The sequence below is a fragment of a genome, unplaced genomic scaffold (assembly GCF_019419815.1).
Source record: "Pyrus x bretschneideri cultivar Hongxiangsu unplaced genomic scaffold, Pyrus_bretschneideri_v1 Contig1, whole genome shotgun sequence".
Classification (NCBI taxonomy): domain Eukaryota; kingdom Viridiplantae; phylum Streptophyta; class Magnoliopsida; order Rosales; family Rosaceae; genus Pyrus; species Pyrus x bretschneideri.
This window is the reverse complement of record NW_025999390.1, coordinates 10,846,407-10,866,052: the sequence shown is the minus strand read 5'-3', so window position 1 is coordinate 10,866,052 and position 19,646 is coordinate 10,846,407. Positions and strand designations below refer to the sequence as shown.

Here is a 19,646-nt window from a genome sequence, read left to right as displayed (position 1 = left end):
GATTATTCTCTAGGTCAGTTAGATGTCACAGTTCTACAATCAACGCTTTGGCATTCATCTTCAAGCCATGGTTAGCTATAAATTCACACATCATTTTCATTCCTTCTAATCTTTCTCAGCTTTCACTTTCTCTTTTCTCAACTATATTCATGCGAAAATTGCAGAAATGGGAGTCCCTTGCAGTCCAAAACAGCGACTATGAATGAAATAGTAGCTCTTCCTTTTGGACTTAAGGGAGCTCCCAATTCTTCTATTTTCTTTCCTCGACAAGGGACTTACAACTAAAACAGCTTAAAATATCTAACCATGCAACCAAAGTCCTGTGTTCTCCTAGCACATATTCTTTGCTTGTATCAAAAAAAAAAAAAAAAAAAAAAGTAGCGCTCATGTGTTGTAGGTAAGTTATTATTTTTTAACTTTTATCTGCTCACTGATGAAACTTGAATCAGTACATATGTACAACAAAAACAAAAAACAAAAGTAAAAAATAAAAATAAAAATATGAAACTTGAATCAGAACAAATACATACACATTCTGATTTCAGGAACATCTTCAAGTTGGTTGAGCAAATTAAACCTAATATCTCTTCCTAAAAACTCCCCATTCATGCAGAAGGCAGGTAATCTTTCTTGATGTGCATAGGAGGGAGGCATATATGCCATCTGCTGCTGATGCTGTTGATGTTTCATTTGGACTGCTTGTTTGATGATCTGGTGTGGCACTTGTTCTTATGAGCACTGCAGCTGATACGTGCTGCAGGATCTGATATAGGTTGGCTTTCTAGGGGTATAACGGGAAGGTTGTCACAGTTACAGATCTCAATCATTGTGCCATCTGGGTCATGGAAGAAAAGCTGATCAACGTTGATCCCACCCTCCTTCACCCTGCGCTTCACGTACTCGATCCGCATCTCCTTCAACTTTGTCTCCACTAAGGCCATGCTCTCACACTGCAAAGAAACAAACAAATGTTTTTTGTTTTCTAGTCATGCCACATGATCAATGGTTCAATACACATGCACATATGGAAAAACATAAGAAGACTTGTAGTTTAAGTGGTTTAAAAAGTATGTTGTACGTTTGGATATATTGATAATCACATGATCAACCGTCTAACTACAGTAACTAGAGATTGATCATATGATTTTCAACATAATATCATCCGCGATATCGGTCTTAAAGAGAAAAGGAAAACGAAAGATGAGAACATATGTACAAAAAGGAGCTATTGAGAGACCTGGAAAGAAATGTGGTTATCCTTGGGATTAATCTGGCTGATCTTGGGCATTTTATCAGGGTCTTCAGATTGGAGAAGATGGATGCCAATGCCATAATTGAATAGCCTATATATGATTAAAATTAACCAAAATTAACACAAAATAATATATCCACTATAGTCTCAAAATCATAGTAGAGAGCTCACAATATATTATTTTTGGTTGAAATGGACACTTCATTCGAAAAGTAGGTAGCATAAGATTTATAAACGACAGTCCATGCATTCACAACCCAAACGTGACTACCAGGAAACAAAAGCGGAATCCTAACTACAACGAAATCAACAAATTGAAGGGTTCTTGTTGGTTTTACAAGTTTATACAGATTATATATGATCTTGAATAATGGAAATTAATAACAGTGGTAATACATATACCATGCACCAGTGAAATCTAACGAGCCAGGCCTCCTGATTGGGAAGAACCCTAGATCATTCTGGTAGAAATCAAGGGATTTCTCAACTGATCTGCAAGCTATCGAGATGTGATTCAAGGACTTCAAATGCAGCGGATTTCCCATGCTCTCTTTCATATGATCCAAATGATATGATATTTGAAAAATATTTGGGTAGAACTATATTTAATAAAAAGGATAGGGACGAGAGGCATGGAATAAGCAAATATATAGAAAACTGGATTGAAGGCTAGATATTAGGGTTTAAATAAATAGAGTTGGGAGGAGAGAAATGGAAGGTGTGCTGCTGCTGCATTTCGTAATGGCTTTTGTTTTTAGGTTTCTGATGATTTTTCCAGATAGGTGATGACCGGCCATTACACGTAGGTTCCACGTTGATGACTCATATCAAGATTGGTATTACTCATTTCTTTTTCAACACGTAAGGGCTTTTCTGACAACCTAGCTAAACTAGCTAATTAATTGGTGAACTTTTATTTCTCTCTGTTTTATGGTGTCGGATCCCTTTCACCAAGTTTTTCTCATCAACTTATCTGAGCCGTTGAAATTTGATCAAACGGCTATAAATAAGAGCTCATTTTAAAAGTTATAATAACTTTAGCCGTTAGATCAAATTTCAAAAACCTAGATTTGTGGCTCAGATGGAAGGGACAAGTTGCATGCCTTTGATCACAGGTCGATTGGTGGCCCCGGATTTGTGTAAAATTACATGCAATCCCTCCACCAAAATATTTTGTATTACCTACACCCTTATGCTATCGAGTTTGGATGATTTTTGGCACTGATCAAATGTGAGTCGCAGTAATTAATAATTAGATAGTTGCTCACGTGTGGAAAGAAAATTTAAATTAAAGTATAAAGAGAGAATATGTTGCTCTAACTAACTTGAATACACCAAGATCATGCAGATTTGTTGCTTTAATAACTTGAATATGTCCTAGATGCTTAAAAAATGAATCAACGACGGTCATTTAGGAGGGAAAGGAAACTCACACCGATAAAGAAAGGAAAAGAAATGTCACAACATAATATCTGTTAGGGTGAATTTTTTTTTAGGGAATTAGTAGGAATATAGTACATTCAAACAATTTAGAATTTCGAATGACAGATAAAAATACATATTGAGATATGGTTTAGTCAAATTAAGGTTTTAAATCATTTATAAATTTTATTGTAGTCAATTTAAATTTTAAAAGACATTTTAAAAGTCAATTTAAATTCATATGTAGTCAATTAGGATTTTAATAATTTTAATTTAAATAAGTGTATACAAATTTAGGTGTAGTAAAAAAATTAGGAATTTGATCGGATTTCATTTTTTAGTGGATTCTATGAAGATATACATGTCAATGGCCATAAATAATTCCACCCTCCCAAAAGATTTCATTGGATCCTTCTCCCCTCACCACGCAACCTTACCGGCGGCTATCCACATCGACCAACCATCACCTCACCCACAACCCTCCTCCCAGCACCGCCTGGACAATTTCCAGCCTTCTCTTTAACTTGGACGGCTTTAACATTGCTTATTCTGCCTTTGCCTATCTTCTATACTTAGTTTTGTCTTCAACTGACTCTTTAGGCCCACCATTGTCAATGTAGCAAAGTTTAACAAAATCCTACCAATATGAGGCATTCATCGTTCATTGAGTTTCAAGAAGTTGAGTGGAACAATTTGGGTTTTAAAGAAAGGAAAAGGATTCTTCTCGGATACTTTTTTTTGGGGATTCTGTAATCATGATTGTTCATCGTACATCGTGCGATAAAAAATCATTTTAAATTTTAAATTTTAAATTAAATATAAATAGTACCTAACAAAAACTGATCAGATGATGTACGATAAACGATCATGATCACAGGATCCCTGAGATCCTTGGGAAAAGAATCCGACGAGGATCATTTTCCTTACGAAAACTAAAAATCCAGTTAAAACTTAAAAGGTCAACAAGAATAACCCTATTATAAAAAGGTTGTGCCATTCACATACAATCTTTTTACTTTTCACATAGGAAATTGTTATTAGCACTCCAAAATTCTCATTTGGTACTTCAAACTTTCTATAATTAGAGAGAAAAATACATTTGAAGTGCTAATAATAGTTTTTTTCATATATTATTATTAACTTTGGCTATTGATTTCGAAAATTAAAGAGAATGTAGGATAAGTAAAAATGAGTGTGAGAAAAAGCCAGGAATAGGCAAATACGTCTTTTTACACAAAGCAATCCACGACTTTTCCCTTTCAGTGCCCAGCTCCCCACTTCCCGGTCCTCCTAGGGTTCTGCCCGAATTTTCTGTGAAAATTTTCACTTTCCCGGAAAAAATCGAGAGAAAATGGACGGAAAAATGGAAATCTCGCTCGACAAGCTTCCCATCAAGCGCTTGGAAGTCATTGAAGAAAACGGCCTTGAAAGATTTCCTCCGTACGTCGTTATTATTTACCGTCTTTTTGTCTGATTTTATTTTCTCGGCAACCAAACAGGCATCAACTTTTTATTTTCTCGGAAACCCTAATTGTCTGTTTCTTCGATTAAAGTGATGTAGGCTACGACGAGAAGCGGCAGAATTTGATTCGGAGAATCGATTTCGCTTGGGCTGTGGAGAAGGACGAGAACAAGAAGCAGAAGAAGAGCTCGAAAGAGAGCGCGGCGACGCAGTGGCAATGGCAGAGCATGGTGGAGAACTTGCAGCTGGCGCACCAGGAGCTCTCTGTTATCATAGATCTCATCAACACTGTAAGTATTTCGATTTTCGTTCGATTTCGGGGAGAGATTCATTTGAAGGAGCAATGCTTGCTGTGATTGAGTGATTCTAATGGAATGTGAATGTGTGCAGGTAGAAACAAACGATGCTGTAACAGTGGCTAGCATGACGCGTCCTAAGCCGCTTCCTAATGAAGCTATGTCTGATCTTGCTGTGTCTGCCGCAACCAAGCTTCAATGCTTCAGGGTAAATTTCGTAAATTTTTTAAATTCGGTAACTTTTTGTTTTGATTGTTCGTGGATATCTGTTTATGTGTTATTGATTACTATTTCAGCATCTTGGAAAGTATTTTAAGCAGTCTGCCAAAGCTTTGGACCGACAGGTTGCTCGAGAAGCGAGATTTTACGGTGCTCTAATCAGGTGAATCTGCAATGTTTAGTGATGCTCTGGCAGTGATGTTAGTTTGTTTGCCATTTATTCTTTCTTATCACCCAGCAAAGCCATTTGCTTTAATTGTGTATTTTCTGCGTCACTTGTTTGTATCACCTATAAACAACTTCAATAAGCCCGTTGGTTTCTTCTTGCACAGAGGAATTAGGGTAACTTAGAAGTTGTGATATTCTGTTTGTGCATGAGTGAAAGGAACTTGGTACGATAGTATTCATATATTCTTGAACAATATTCTCCATCTCGTATATTGACAAGCGGATAGATTGCAGCAGAACTGGAAAGTTAAGCGGCAGCGTATGGCAGCTTCAGCGTCTGGAAATGAAGGCTTTACCATTGATCTGTTTGACAATTCATTATATGATCCAGCTGCTATATTTCGTCCATCTGCTCTGTCTACAGTTCGTGTTGAACATGACTCAGCTGGCATGCTGGCGATTAATCTACCTCCAAATTCATTTCGATCTCTTCAATTTGGGTTTCTTGGTGCTGATCCAGGTGATACTCCAATTGAATCCAGTAAAACCAAAGTCTATTCATCAAGGGAAGCTGAGAAAGAATCTGTAAGTGATGATGAGTGTGTTAAAGAAACGCATTCACTTCTTCGTGAAGTTCATCAAGCAATCTTCGATGAGCAGGTATATTTTTCACATTCTTTTTTTCCTTATTTATCCCTCTTTCACACTTCTTTTTAATGGTTTTTAACTCCTGGTCGTATGGTCCAGGTGTTTAATTTGGTAAATCGTGAAGCTTTCAATCAAACTCTAGGAGTCAATGTAACTGGAATACAAGAAAATTATTTGCAACTGAATATTGGTGAAGGAACCTCTGTGTTCATATCACTTATCCCATCTAAAGATGAACAAACGGCTGACAGTCCAAGCACCCAAAACATAGAGAATGCAATTTTACCTTTGGACACATTGGATGGCCTGCAGTTCCCAGAGGATGATAAACCGGAAACCCCAAAGATAAAGTCAATAATTCCTGATCAAATTAGTTGTGAAATATATCTGCAACAGATTTTTCACCAGCATGTATTTGTCAAAGCAAAGGATATACCAACTTCAACAGGTGCTCGAGTATCTGGTCAACCAGCCAAAGAAGGTTCTGGACTTCTTGGTCATTTCTGTTTGTCTTTGGCTCATCGGATCTTTTCAAACAAAGTTCTTAAGGAGCTGGAAAATGTGGTAAAGCTCAAATTCTTGTGAAGACATCAATGCTTGAATTTAAATTTGGTTGAACTTTTTCTCACTTGTGTTCATGATTCTGTAGGTTAAAGGGGTACCATATCTGCAGCTGTTATCTCACCCCACTTGGCATTCGCGGACATCATCATGGATGCTCTCTGTGAAGATTCCTCAATCTATTCTACATGCATGCCAAACCCGAGCATCTGACATGCGTCACATGAGGAACGTTGCCAAATCTCAGTTTCATACTAAGGTGGTTGTAACAGATGATTGCATCAATGTAGAAGGGGAAGGTGCTCCTAATGTGGTTGGCCTGTTCAACGAGAATTCTGAGGAAATTTGTTCAATGAACAGATACGATTGTGACTTGGCAGATCTTCCCGTGATAATTTTGCAGCAGGTATTTCTTATATTTCTGAGGTGGTTTAACCGGTTTTAATTTATTAAAAAAAAAGGAGTGTTGTGAAAAACAGATTATTGGCAAACACACCATTGGTGTCTTGTGATGTCTGTTAGCATATGGTTGCATGTGGTACGCTACAACTCATGTGTGCTTAACATGATTGTGGAATTTGGCAACAGGTTGCAGGTCAAGTTATTCGCTGGCTTCACGAAGAAGCTCTTACGGTTGGAATAAAGGCAAAACGAGACTTTCTTTGTTTGTCATTTGAGCTGGATCAGGGCGAAACACTCAGTTTGGTGGCACATGTGGACCCAGAAGACAGTGAAGGATGTATCTCATGGTGGTTGGTCATAGACGGCGGGTTTATAGAGGAACGAAAACTCAGTATAGACGCTTCCGATGCTGCATCAGAAACTAGGAAGTTTTTAGGTCATCTATCCCTGGAAGTGTTATATTCAACACTGATGGACTTGGTTAGCCTGTGCAACGGAGGCGGTAACTGACGGTGAAGTAGCTGCTGGTTGTTTTTTCTTTTTTCTATGTTATGTACAAATGTCGTCGTCATGTAATCGATATACGATCCCATAACCCATTGTGGCATGCTCTTTGCACCTTACTTTTTGCCCCCATTAACTACTGTAATAAAATGTAACCTTGTTTTTGAGTGAGATGGCAATAGCTCTAGCATCCCGGACTGGCCGGCTCGAGATCGGCACTGCCGGACCCGACAGGCAAAATATTATTGTGGTTCATAATCCAGAACACAACCCTCGGCCACTAACAACATCTGAATGCAACATTCTTCCTTTTGCAAGCGTGCAAAACAATGCCAAATTGAAGCCAGCAATTTGCTTGCTTGCCTTCGAAGCAGGCAATCAACAAGAAAAGTAAAAGTCAACTGGGGAAGACGAACCTAGACGTTTCGCGTTTGGGCCAATCACCCCTCGCCAACTTTTAGTAGGCGTGACTTTTAAACCATCTCAATCTTTTCGTTGCGTAGTCAATAAATTCAGCTTTCTGTATCACACGGAAAAAATGATAAATTTGTGGTAATTAAATCAATTAGTGACACAATTCTTTTCATGGTTGCAGCCGTGTTTGAATTTTTCTACCTATATAATACAAAAAAAGTAATAAATTCGTGATAACTAGTCAGATTTGTTATGCGAATGTTCTTATTTTTTTTTTCATCTAAACTCGAATTCTTTTATGAGAAATTTTATTTGAACTCATTTAACTTATTTCTACATTCAACTTATTCTATTTACCCATATTGTTTTTTATTAAAGAATTAACAAATCAAGATACATTACCTAACCAAAAACATTAAAGAGGGAAATTTAAAAAATTTAAAATCAAAATTGGAAGCTTCTTTTTCTTTGCTGACATTCTTTTTCTCAAACGTCCACGAAAGGAATAATATCCTTAATTACGTCTTCCCCAGTCCCTGCAAACTTGCAATCCAATCCAGACACTTTCTTTCTTCCGTTGATCCAATTCTGTCTTCCCTCTCCAAACACCTGCACCCGCTCGCACAGACCCAAAAGACCAAAATACCCCTCTAGAGTTCCGTTAGTAACACAGCCTTTACACACAGCTCTCTCTCTCTCTCTCTCTCTCTCTCTCTCTCTCTCTCTCTGCTCTCCTCTACTAGGACTGCTGCGTGCTTCGGATTGGTGTCTGGAAATCGGAGAAACCGATGAAATTGGCGTCTGGGTTCCGACGGGAGGTTGAATTCGGGAACTGTGTTTGAAGACTTTGAAGCATTCGTTGGAGGAAGGTATTGGACTCCAGGACCAGATGGGTTTGTTCTTCTGAAATTCTTGTTTTTTGTATTGGAATTCGAGATGGTTTTGCGGGAGTTTGGATTTCTGATAAGGGTTCTTTGGTTTATCAAGATTTATTGGTTCTTTGATGAGCATGTGGTGGACTTGTGTAATTTTAGGTGATATTGGTGATTGGATTACTAGATTATTGCATTCAATTTTCATAGATACAGAAACACATTGCTGCTCCAAATTTGATTAGAGGTTTAGGAGCAGCAGAGAGAGTAGAACAGTTTACTACATTCCTTGTAGAATTGAATTTTGCCCGGTGGGGGTTTAATTAGTGATTGATTAGCGTGGTTTGGTCAGATTCTGCGGCTTGAGATTCTTATAGTTTGTGTAGTTCATATTGTTTGTATCGATGTCCGGTGGTACGCCAACTGGGGCCGGATACATGAGGCAGAGACATAGCCAGGGCTATGCATCTAGCGGCGATGATCTTGAGGATGATGCATGCTCGGTTATGCGCACTTCATCCCCACAAACTCCGAAAGTTTGGTCATGGATTGAGATTTTTGAGAATGTCCTTTGGCTTGCCTCAGCAGCATTCATTGTGTACTATGGTGACAGGAAATCCAACTTGATATATCTCTTCTGCCATGATGAGCGAATTAGAAGGTATCGGTTTTGCTTGAATTGTTCTCAGTTTGCACCTCTAGTTATTTTGTTTGTTCATTTGTTAGAAGGGTTGTGCCTCAGGCTTGTGATAAGTGATATGTGTTACTGTTTTATTGCTAGTGTTATTGGACAAGTATACTGTATGACTTGGTTTTTTAGTCTTGCGTTGTTGGGAAACGATACAAGACATACTCGTGGAAATTTGGTAGTTTCCCATTGAATTGCCTGGTTGCATTTGCAAGCTTTGACAGAGCTTAAACTTATGTTTGATGTATTGCTTGCTATTTTTTGACAGAGCCTATGCCTCTTCATTTCTGTTCACGCAATTGTAATATTAATTTATTAAATGAGAATTTGGATTATGTGATTTTGATTTATGGTCAAGTGATTTGTGCATATATTTGCTTAAGATTTGGGTTATGTGTAAGACAAACATAATCATGCTGTTTAGAAAATTCTTATTCTTTTAGCGACTGGAGAAGCAAGGTTTGCCTGCATATATTCAGTAGTTGTCACGAATTATATGGTGTATTAACTTTTAACTGATCGGGATACATATACATTTTAAAGCTTTCATTCTTATCTATTTTATATAACTTGCAGATTGCCTTTATACCTTGGGATGGCGGGCGTAGTTTTAAACATTATCATCTTCTTTTATACGAGTATGTCGGCATGGAGCGTAGGGAGATTTGACGAGAAATGGGAATTAGCAAGTATATCTGCTTTGCCATTTGTGACACTAGTTGGCGGCATCTCCTTTTGCTTGTAAGAGGAACCATACTGCAATTCCATTTACATTCATCACGTGGTACGTTTACAATTACTGCTTCTGACTTGCTGCTCTTTATTTTTTGGCAGCTTCTGCTTCGCTTTGTGGCCAATATGGAGTTTCTTGACGCTTCCTCTTCTGGTAAATCCTGTTTTTTCATCTTGTCATACCTTGTAGATTTACGTATTATTTTTGCTGTGGCAAACTGTCTAAGTACTGTTTGCATTACTGCAGTTCACGCTGTTTATGGCAGGCATGGTTATATGCCCATACATTATAATTGGGATATTTAGGCAACAGCATGATGTGCTGCGTACAGATTATGCCTCGGAGTTAGGTGAAAAACAATACTGATCTAGATCAAGAGCTTCTAACTCAAACCAGGGATGGTTAGTCGCGTCAGAAGAAGATTGAAGTTTTATCAGATGCTCTCCTTGCCATATTTTGCGAGATTGGCCGTTCTGTCATTGTCTTCCAAATCAGTCGGCTTCTACTTTTACCTGAACCTTATTCGGTCGATCAGACTGATGGTACATCCATAAGAGTTCTGTATTAGCGTGAAGTGGATTGGTTGGGATGTAGTTTTTTTGATCTGATACCGGTTAGCGATTAACCATATAAGCACATTGAATCTTTCGAATAGAAATGATGCTCTTTGTTGCTGGTATGAGCCATCTTCGCTGGGGAAGGAGGTTGTGAAATCACCTCTTATGTCCTTTTTTTATCTTTTCTCATTGTAAATGAGCAATGTTTGCACCATAAATTCTGTAGCTTTGAGAGAAACTTCACTATTCGATTTTGTATACCCCTCTCGATCTCGTTTGCTTGCCTCGGCTAGAACTGGCATGGTAATTAATTTTCCTAAACTAAAGAAAACTTTAGGTAGGAGTGTCCAACCATGTCATTTATAAGACACTTCTTACAAAAATATAAAATCTCTTATATTTTGGTCCACCCGACCCAAGCTCTAGCCCTACTCCGTGTGAGAGTCGCTTTGGTCAAAAAGCCCTACCGAAGTTTCTTTCATGACCAATAGAATGTGTGGGAGTGTTGAGTTGGAAAGTGCATGTGAACCGCACAAAGAATGAAAGAAGTCAAGTCACCATGCCTTGTCCCCCATCAAAAGGGAAAAGTGGTTTGTCACTACTCTGATCATTCTCTGCTTAGTGCTCAGAATAATTGGTTTGAGTTTGCATCGCATGGTGAATAAATGTCACACTCAAATTCCAACACAAAAGCTTGTACAATTATACCGTGCAATATAGGGAAACTCCCAATCTGATGGCCACGTTTGTTGACTAGGATTGGATTAGTGCATTAGATTAGATCACATTGTATTAGAGAGGTTAACAATAGTCTAATGTGATGTTTGGTGCTACACAAGAATGAGGAGTTGGATTCTCTGAAAAATGTACTTGTGTTCAAAAGTCTAAGTTCCATTTGTCTTGGGTTTGCATATCGGGTACTGAGAAGGATAAGAATGTTCTTTAGAGCAACTCCAGCGTTGGAGCCCTCCCCCCTGGCAGTACACTATTCAATCCACTTAATGAACAGTAATTGCCCTTAATGAACAGTAAGTAGCCCTGGCAATAGAATTTGCATCTCCACCGTTACACTTCAATAGCCCTGGCAATAGGCAATAAAATATTAGTATTTTTTTTATTTATAAAATAATACAAAATAATTTTAATTGTAAATATCGGATAAGATTTTTAATCGTTCTCGTTACGCCACGTGTCATTATCCGAATTGCTTGCAACCTTAAAATTGTGATTGTGCATAATTCTCATCTTAATTAGTTACACTCTTTATTTTATCATGGCTTTGATGTAAGTAGTAGACGCTATGTTCACATATGTACATATTTTCCTTTGGTTAATACATTAAAGCATATCATCATTAAAGAGAATGGCACCATCATACAAGTAGACTTTATGTTTTTTTCTTCAAAATAAAAAAAAGTAGACTTTATGTTTTTGCATGTATATATTGTTCATCTTCGTGTGGTTTTTAATCTATGTAAAGGACTTTTAATTAGAACCATGGACTTTTAATTATTTTATACAAGGACTTTTAATTAGAACGATGGACTTTTAATTATTTTATACAAGGACTTTTAATTAGAACGATGGTCATGGACTTTTAACAACATAAATAACTTACCAAATTAAACTTACCAAATTAATTCTTAGTATAAATAACTTACCAAATTAATTTGAATAAATATTCAAGAAATTGGAAACAACATAAATAATACAAACAATAAATAATAAATTACAACCCAAAGTGATTGAAAGTAGTTGAGAGAATATGAAATTGTTGTGTAAGGTAGATGATAATGAGAAGGTATTTATAGAAAAGTAAAAACAATTTTTTTTACAATTTTTTTCAGATTTTTTTGAATTTTTTTGAATTTTTTACAATTTTTTTTAAATTTTTATTCAATTAATTAATCTCTGCCGTTGGATATAAAAAAATTTGAATTCCAACACTCCAGATTGTGCCACGTGTCACAACGGTAACTTTTCAGATTTTTAAAACTATTTTTTCATTTATTTTTTAATTTATAAAGCATTTTAATATCCACCGTTGATCTCAGATCGAACGGTGGATATTAAATATGACTTAAATTTTTTTTTTTTACCGTTGAGATCGAACGGTCCACATTAAGTGACCGTTAAGATCTAACGCACCGTGGGAAGCCACGTGGCTTCCCAACGGTAACTGACAGATTTTTTTTTCTGATTTTTGTGTCGGCGACGCGCCCCCACGCGCGGGTGGGGTGCACGCGCCTGACACAAAAAAAATAAAATATTACGCTGACGCCACCCTGGCGTCAGCCTGACGTCACGCCCACCTCGGGCTCAAGGGCTGGCAATCCCCCACGGGCCTGGAGCTCGGGCCTTCCCCTTCCATCGGGCTACCCCACGCTGGAGGCCTCCCACCGGCCCTCGGGCCATTGTTTTGGACCCTGTCCCCCGAGCAAAACCCAACGGTGGGAATGCTCTTACCAACCAAAAGAGCTTATGACAAAAAAAGAAAAAAAAAAAATATATATATATATATATATATATTTGAGTTATTGAAGTACTGCTTAAAGATTTTTAATGGGGTGCATGTCATCACTTATTTACCACTTGACCAATTATAATATAAATAAGAGGAATAAATAAATAATCTCTCCTAATCATGGGTTGAGAAAATCCGTCTCCTCAGCTCAATTTGCTAGCACTACTTTTGGATTTGAGCATTAGATTACCTTGGAATGCGAAGATTTCACTAAGCGCACAGTAACTTTCCAAATATTACATTGGATTAGTCAGGATCGACCCTAAGGGAGTGTCAGGTGTGCGACTGTACAAGGCCCCGAGTTTTAGGGGCCCTTGAATTTAATTAACCTTTATAATGTACTACATTTGCTTTTGCACAGGTTCGACTCCCAATAGAACCCTTTTGGGCATTTTTTGAACTACATTAATTTTTTCTTTTCTCTTTAATATTTGTAGTTTAATTTCTATCATTATAAAAGATAACTTTTGATGATAAATCTATGATTAGGAATATCATAATTAATTAAAATCCTTAAAAGTTTGAAGATATAATCTTTAAAACCCCCCCCCTTTCCATATATGACATCATTTAATCGAATACATGTCATTTGTTTATTCTTTTGGTCAGCTTTTAAGGATCATCTAATTTTCATTCTATTTGAAGACCATTTAGTCAATATATATATATATATATATATATATATATATCATATAATACAACTTTGCTCACAATACTAAAGTGGAGGTGAACAGCTGATGCTCATTTCCTATTGATTACCGTTAAATTAATTTGGTTTAATTGATTTAAGACACGAATTGAATTCTAAGTAATCTAACAACAATCAACTGAGTGGGGGTTAGAAGCATCCTCACTTTAGGGAGTGAGAAAAAATGCAATAAAAAAACTAACAGTTCATTATAACATGCTACAAATATCATAATCAGTGATTTGTTTAACTAGTTCATAATAAAGAGCATGTGTTGTTCTGATTATGATATATGTGCGGTGATATGATATGTACATAGCCAGCACACCATGCTTTTTGTGTTTAAAAAGTAAGGAGTTTCGAACCCAAAAACATAAAGAATGCAGATACATAGCCACCAAACCATGCTTCTTTTTTATTTTTTTCTTTTGCATTTATATCAATTTATACACAAGAAAAAAAATATATAAAATATAAAAGACAATATAGCAACCAAAATTTAGATCTTGTAAGGGCCTCCGTTTGAGTCTCGCACAGGGCCTCCAAAATCTCAGGAACGGCCCTAGGATTAGTGCATATGAATTGCTGCTCTTCAAAGATTACTTTTTTAATTCACGCAAGATTATTATTTTTTTTTTAATTTAATTACTTCGCAGAATTATTGTGTTTTGGTTTAAGAAGAATTATTTAAGTTGATAGTTTAATCTACCAAATAATTAATCTAAGGGCTCATATGAAAAAGAAGCCGATACGTCCTCAAAATTAGGAACTTAGGAGAGTAGTTCTGTTGAATGAGAATCCAAACTTTTGGAAAAAAAATAAGAATCCTAACTAAGCCAAACTCATAAATTGCTTGGCAGCAGAAAACAACGTAACATACAATTAGAAGCAGCCAAACAGGTCTACCGTCTAGGGTTCCGCCATTAATTACGTAACTAAAGATGTTTGAGAAGAAGAGAAAACGAAGTGTCGACATCAACCAACCCAAAATGGACGCAGACTTGGACATGCCGGCACCCGAGGAGATGAACGAGGACTTGAATCTTCCCGGGGGTGAAGGGAAGGAGGTCGGCATGCAGGGCCTGAAGAAGAAGAAGCGCCTCAAGGTCGAGGACACCAAGAACGGCAACGAGGTTCAAGGTAACCGTCTTTAACTTACTCGTTTTTCTGAAATTTTGAAACTGTCATTTTTGGAAAATTGGTTTTCTTGTTTTGGGACTTGGGGTTGATTGGCATGGCTATGGCTAGTTGTAGAAGGGTGTTGGCAGACAGCACCTTCGGATACCATGGAGAATATCATACAGCGCCTCGACTTACTTGATCGGATTCGCGGCTTAAGCATCCTCTGCAAGTATTGGAGTTCGATTGCATTGCGAAGAGGCATCCGCAGTGTTCAACAATTTCCTTGGTTAATAGGCACTAAACCAGCCTGGACCCGCAAGTTTGGCGGTACTAAACCAAGTCCCAAGTACTTAGGGTTAGAGTTCACCATCCCGCCTGATGGTAACGTTATCAAGTTAGGGTTGTCAAAGCGGAATCAAGGGCGGTTTCATAGTTCCTGCAAAGGTTGGTTGATTATGGTCAATGAAGAAAACTCTAAAGTATTTCTACTAAACCCTAATTCTGTAGTGAAACACGTACTTCCTTCCTTGAGAAAAATCCCGCCCTTCCAAAGATTTGGAGTTCGAAAAGCTGATCGCTTTCTTCTTAAAATTGCACTGTCCAGTTCAAATATCTCAGAATGTAGGGTGGCAGCAATTTTTTCTTCTATGGAAATTGGTGTGTGCAGGCTGGGGAAAAAAGGTTGGAGCATCTGTCCGATGTTGGATGATAGAAAAGAGTCCCCTTTATGCCTATTGTTGTCGTCATGTGGCATGCTATATGTTTTGATAAAAAACAAGGAGATTAAGAGTGGAAAGGTTACAAGTCGAACGTGACGCTTTGGAGATGATCATGAGAAGTTGGAATTGAAGTTGGTTTATGACAAAAAAGAAGAATCAAGGAAAAGTTATTCCACTGGTGGTGGTCGTCCTAATGGTTTTAGTCATGTCAAGGTCAAGGACAAGTCATACTTGATAGGATCATCAATCAACGAAATCTTGTTGATCCATCAGTTTACGGATCACGAAAAGAACGATTCTGGTACCCGGATGATGACTCATGATTTTTTAGTTTACAAGGTCGATCTGGAGGACGGCGGAAGCTTTATCGAGGTACAGAGTTTGGGGAACCAAATATTATTTGTAACAAGTCGAGGTTGTTCTTTTTCCTTGTCCGTGAGTAATTTCACAGGGTTAGAAGCCAACTGCATTTATTTTGCAGAGTTAGGAGTTAGTTCCTATATTGCTGTACGTAGTAAAACCAGCATGTGTGATTTTTCTCATCATTTCTGTGGATGCAAATTTCTTCCTCCTTCATCTTGGACAAAATTGCACCTACAAAACAATTAACATATTTGGTCAAGGCCAACAGCCTCACGCGCCCACGATAAATGGGGGAGGGGGGGTTTGGCCGAAAAACCTCCGATGCCAAAGTTAAAATTTAGAGAGAAAGTGTTTGATAATTTTTAGAGAATTTTAGCAATAGAGTTGGAAGTAGTCTTTGGGAGAGAATGGATAGCTTTTATAGATGAATGGCCGGCCTCTTTGGGTGAGAGAGGACCGGCCACCTAGCTCTTTTTGTGGGCTAGGTTCTTGATTTATTTCAAATTGGAGTTATGAAATAATTAGCTAATTAATCAAAATAATTCCCTAATATAAGTAATTAAGTAATTGACATTTAAGGGATTAATTAGGCAAGATGTGATAGAAAAGGTAGAAGGCATGGTTGATGTGATAGAAAAGGTAGAAGGCATGGTTGATTTCTTTTGGGGTGGAGGATAACCGGCCTTATTGTGCTTTTTGGGTAAAATGGATGACTTAATTGACATTTAAGGGATTAATTAGGCAATTAACCCGTTAATTAGTCAATTATTATGTTTTTAGAAGGAATGTTTTAGGAATTATGGAATGAATAAATTATTTAACTAATTGATTAGCTAAATAATGAGGTAGAAATATATGGAATGAGATAGGTTTTGGGAATTACCTTGTAGATGGGATTTGATGAAATAGGTTTTGAATTGTTACCTATTTTGGGCATTTTCGACAATTTGTTGAGGGATGATTGCCCGCTGCTCGCTCATAGGAATCCCGTTATGCCTCAAGGGTATTTTTGTCCTCTTTTGTCCAAAAATTCACGTGTCGCCTAGTAAATATTTTTGGCTCCACAATTTCTACTTAGATGGTCAGAAATTTGGACAATCAAGAGAATACTACTATCATGCTTCACCTAAGCTCATGCGGGGACCGAGTTGGTTCATTCCAAATTTATGATAGCTTAGCTAGAGATTTTTTGTTTCTTTTGTTTCAGTACTAATTATTTTATTAGAAAATTAAATTTTAATCCCTAAATAAGATGAAGTTTAGAAAAATATCTTATACAAGATTAAAAATTAATTTTAGTCCCTAGACTCTATTTAATGACAGCATATGTATTCAATGTTTTTTTTTTATTTATAAATTTTATGAATTTAATTTTATGAAAATATTATAACTTTTAATTCTCATTATGGTGGGCATCTTATATAAGAAAAATATTTTCGTAGAGATTTTTTGGTACACTTATGTTTTTGTGTGACATCCCACATCGCCCAGGGGGTGATCCTTATATGTATATTCCTATCCCTACCTAGCACGAGGCCTTTTGGGAGCTCACTGGCTTCGGGTTCCGTAGGAACTCCGAAGTTAAGCGAGTAGCGCGCGAGAGCACTCCCAGGATGGGTGACCCATCGGGAAGTTCTCGTGTGAGTTCCCAGAAACAAAACCGTGAGGGCGTGGTCGGGGCCCAAAGCGGACAATATCGTGCTACGGTGGTGGAGCGGGCCCGGGAAGTGATCCACCCCGGGCCGGGATGTGACATTTTGCATATTTTCTTATTTGCCACTAATTCATTACAATATATTTAGGTACGAACATTTCGGTACAATGAGTTAATATGTTTAGGTACGGATATTTTAGTACACTAGTTTAGTATAATATATTTGGATACTGATATTTTGGTACACTAGTAGTATCATATAATTAGGTGCGGAATTTTCGGTACATTTATGTTTTTACATATTTTCTTATCTGTCACTAATTCACTATAATATATTTAGGTACGGTCATTTTGGTACACTAATTTAGTATAATATATTATGATACGGACGTTTCGGTACACTTATTAGAGCAAGTTAAATAAAATTGTATAATAATAAATTTAAAATTTAATGTAATAACATTAAATAAGTTATCTATTAAATATAAAAACAAAAATATAATATGAATTTGAATTAAGTACACATTAAGGGACTAAAATCAATAATCAATCTAACACCAGATTTTTATTAAATTTTAATCCTCTTGGAAGATTAATGTTCAAAAATCCCTTATGTTATTTTACCAGTGTTATGCTTTGCAATTCTTAAATTAAGTTATGTACTGTTATCTTTAATTTGTAACCTTGTTTCTTGGCGGCACAAAACCAAGGCCCAACCTATGGTATGCAACGTTATCAAGTTAGGGTTGTCGAAGCAAAATCAAAGGCGGTTCATAGTTCCTGCAAAGGTTGGTTGGTTATGGTCAATGGAAAAAACCTCTCTAGTATTTTTACTAAACCCTATTTCCGGAGCCAAACACAAACTTCCTTCCTTTCAAAATATCCCACCGTTCGAAAAATTTTGAGGTCGAAAAACCGGTGGCTTTATAAAAGAGTTTTACTTTCCAGTTCAAATATTGCAGAATGTACGGTGGCAGCGATTTTTCTTCTGTGAAAATCGATGGGTGCAGGCCGGGGAAAAAAGTTTGGAGCATCTCTTGGGTGTTGGATGATAAAAAAAAGTCTCCGTTCTGCCTCTTGTTTTCTTCATGTAGAATGTTATAAGCCTAAAAACAAGGAGATTACGAGTGGAAGGGTTATAACTAGAACGTTACGGTTTGGAGATGGTGAGGAGTTGGAATTGGAGTTGGTTCATGACACACAAGAAGGATCAAGGAAAAATTATTCCCTTCCACTGGCCCTGATAGTTTTAATGGTTCTAGGCATTACGTGTGCTGTGTAAATGATTTCAAGTCATACGACCAACACTGAAATCTTGTTGATCCATCAGTTTATAGATCACATAAAGAACGTAGAGGTCCCCAAACAAGGACTAATAATTTTTTTTTGTTTACAAGATCGATCCCGAGGATGACAGAAGCTTTCTCAAGGTACATAGTTTGGGGAACCAAATATTAATTTTCTAGAGTTAGGACTTGGTTCCAATATTAAGGACGCAGTAAAACCAACATTATGGTTAGGACTTAGATGGTAGGAAAGGAATTTCAAGAGAATACTACTCTCATACTCCACCTAAGCTCATGTGGGGACTGATGTCTTCATATTTTCATATATTTCTATCATTTATTATTTTGAATTTTGTATATTTGAATGGATTAGATGCACTGAATTATATTGTTTTGATCTTTAGGCATACGATAGTGGAGCTACATAAAAAAGAAGAATATAAAAGGAAGACTTGGGTGCCTATAATAATTTTTTACGTGCATATTTACTAGAAGCAGTAATGGATGGGCGCGAGATAGAATTTGATCCCATGATGAACTAGTGCTTATGCGGCAGTAGTGTAATGATTCCTCTATGGACCAGTTTTTGGCAATACAAAAAGGCTTTAAGGGAATTAATTATTAGTCTATTATTTTATTTTTCCTTCTTAATTAAGGATTTATATACCACATAAGGTGACTGTTATTAGTTGAACTCTTTTTTAATAATTTAAAAAATGAGTCTAACTATCAATTATTACATCATATGCTTTATAAAAATGATTTAAAATTTTGATATCTCTATCATTTATGAGATTAGTCCGTCACCAAAACAAAATATCATCATATTTCACAGGGGGTTCGAGGCAAAAGCCAAAGTTGGAAGAGCTAGATTACAGTTTTTTTTTTTTTTAAAAAAAAAAAAATTTTATATCCATATTGAGTATCTTTTGCTATTTGTAATGCACTTGCTTTTTATTTAGATGCTTGATCATCATCTAGGTTTAAATTAAGTTGATTTTTTTTTTTTTTGGAAAACACCATATTATCTACACTAAAAGGGAAGGGTGTGTGTTTACCTTCTTGCAATCGATACCATGAGTTCTTATTTGG

The 19,646-nt window shown here is 36.8% G+C and overlaps 3 protein-coding genes and 1 pseudogene across 3 annotated transcripts; 3 read left to right on the top strand and 1 right to left on the bottom strand.

The window, feature by feature from the left end:
- Positions 1–391: 391 nt before the first annotated feature.
- LOC103958293 (glyoxylase I 4) lies at positions 392–1,985 on the bottom strand. The gene is made up of 3 exons (XM_018650128.2): positions 1,655–1,985; positions 1,238–1,343; positions 392–950 (listed from the first exon to the last, which is right to left on the bottom strand). Exons 1-3 carry the CDS (start codon positions 1,807–1,809, stop codon positions 687–689), a joined length of 525 nt encoding a protein of 174 aa, XP_018505644.1. The 5' UTR covers positions 1,810–1,985; the 3' UTR covers positions 392–686.
- Positions 1,986–3,897: 1,912 nt separating this feature from the next.
- On the top strand, positions 3,898–7,101 carry LOC103958294 (mediator of RNA polymerase II transcription subunit 17). The gene is made up of 8 exons (XM_009370550.3): positions 3,898–4,114; positions 4,228–4,426; positions 4,527–4,640; positions 4,729–4,814; positions 5,107–5,479; positions 5,567–6,031; positions 6,117–6,434; positions 6,617–7,101. Exons 1-8 carry the CDS (start codon positions 4,026–4,028, stop codon positions 6,938–6,940), a joined length of 1,968 nt encoding a protein of 655 aa, XP_009368825.1. The 5' UTR covers positions 3,898–4,025; the 3' UTR covers positions 6,941–7,101.
- A 724-nt stretch (positions 7,102–7,825) lies between these two features.
- LOC103958295 lies at positions 7,826–10,458 on the top strand. Its single transcript, XM_009370551.3, has 4 exons — positions 7,826–8,881; positions 9,485–9,649; positions 9,743–9,794; positions 9,888–10,458. Exons 1-4 carry the CDS (start codon positions 8,625–8,627, stop codon positions 10,005–10,007), a joined length of 594 nt encoding a protein of 197 aa, XP_009368826.2. The 5' UTR covers positions 7,826–8,624; the 3' UTR covers positions 10,008–10,458.
- Positions 10,459–14,399: 3,941 nt separating this feature from the next.
- On the top strand, positions 14,400–16,784 carry LOC108868014 (annotated as a pseudogene).
- The last annotated feature ends 2,862 nt before the right edge of the window (positions 16,785–19,646 follow it).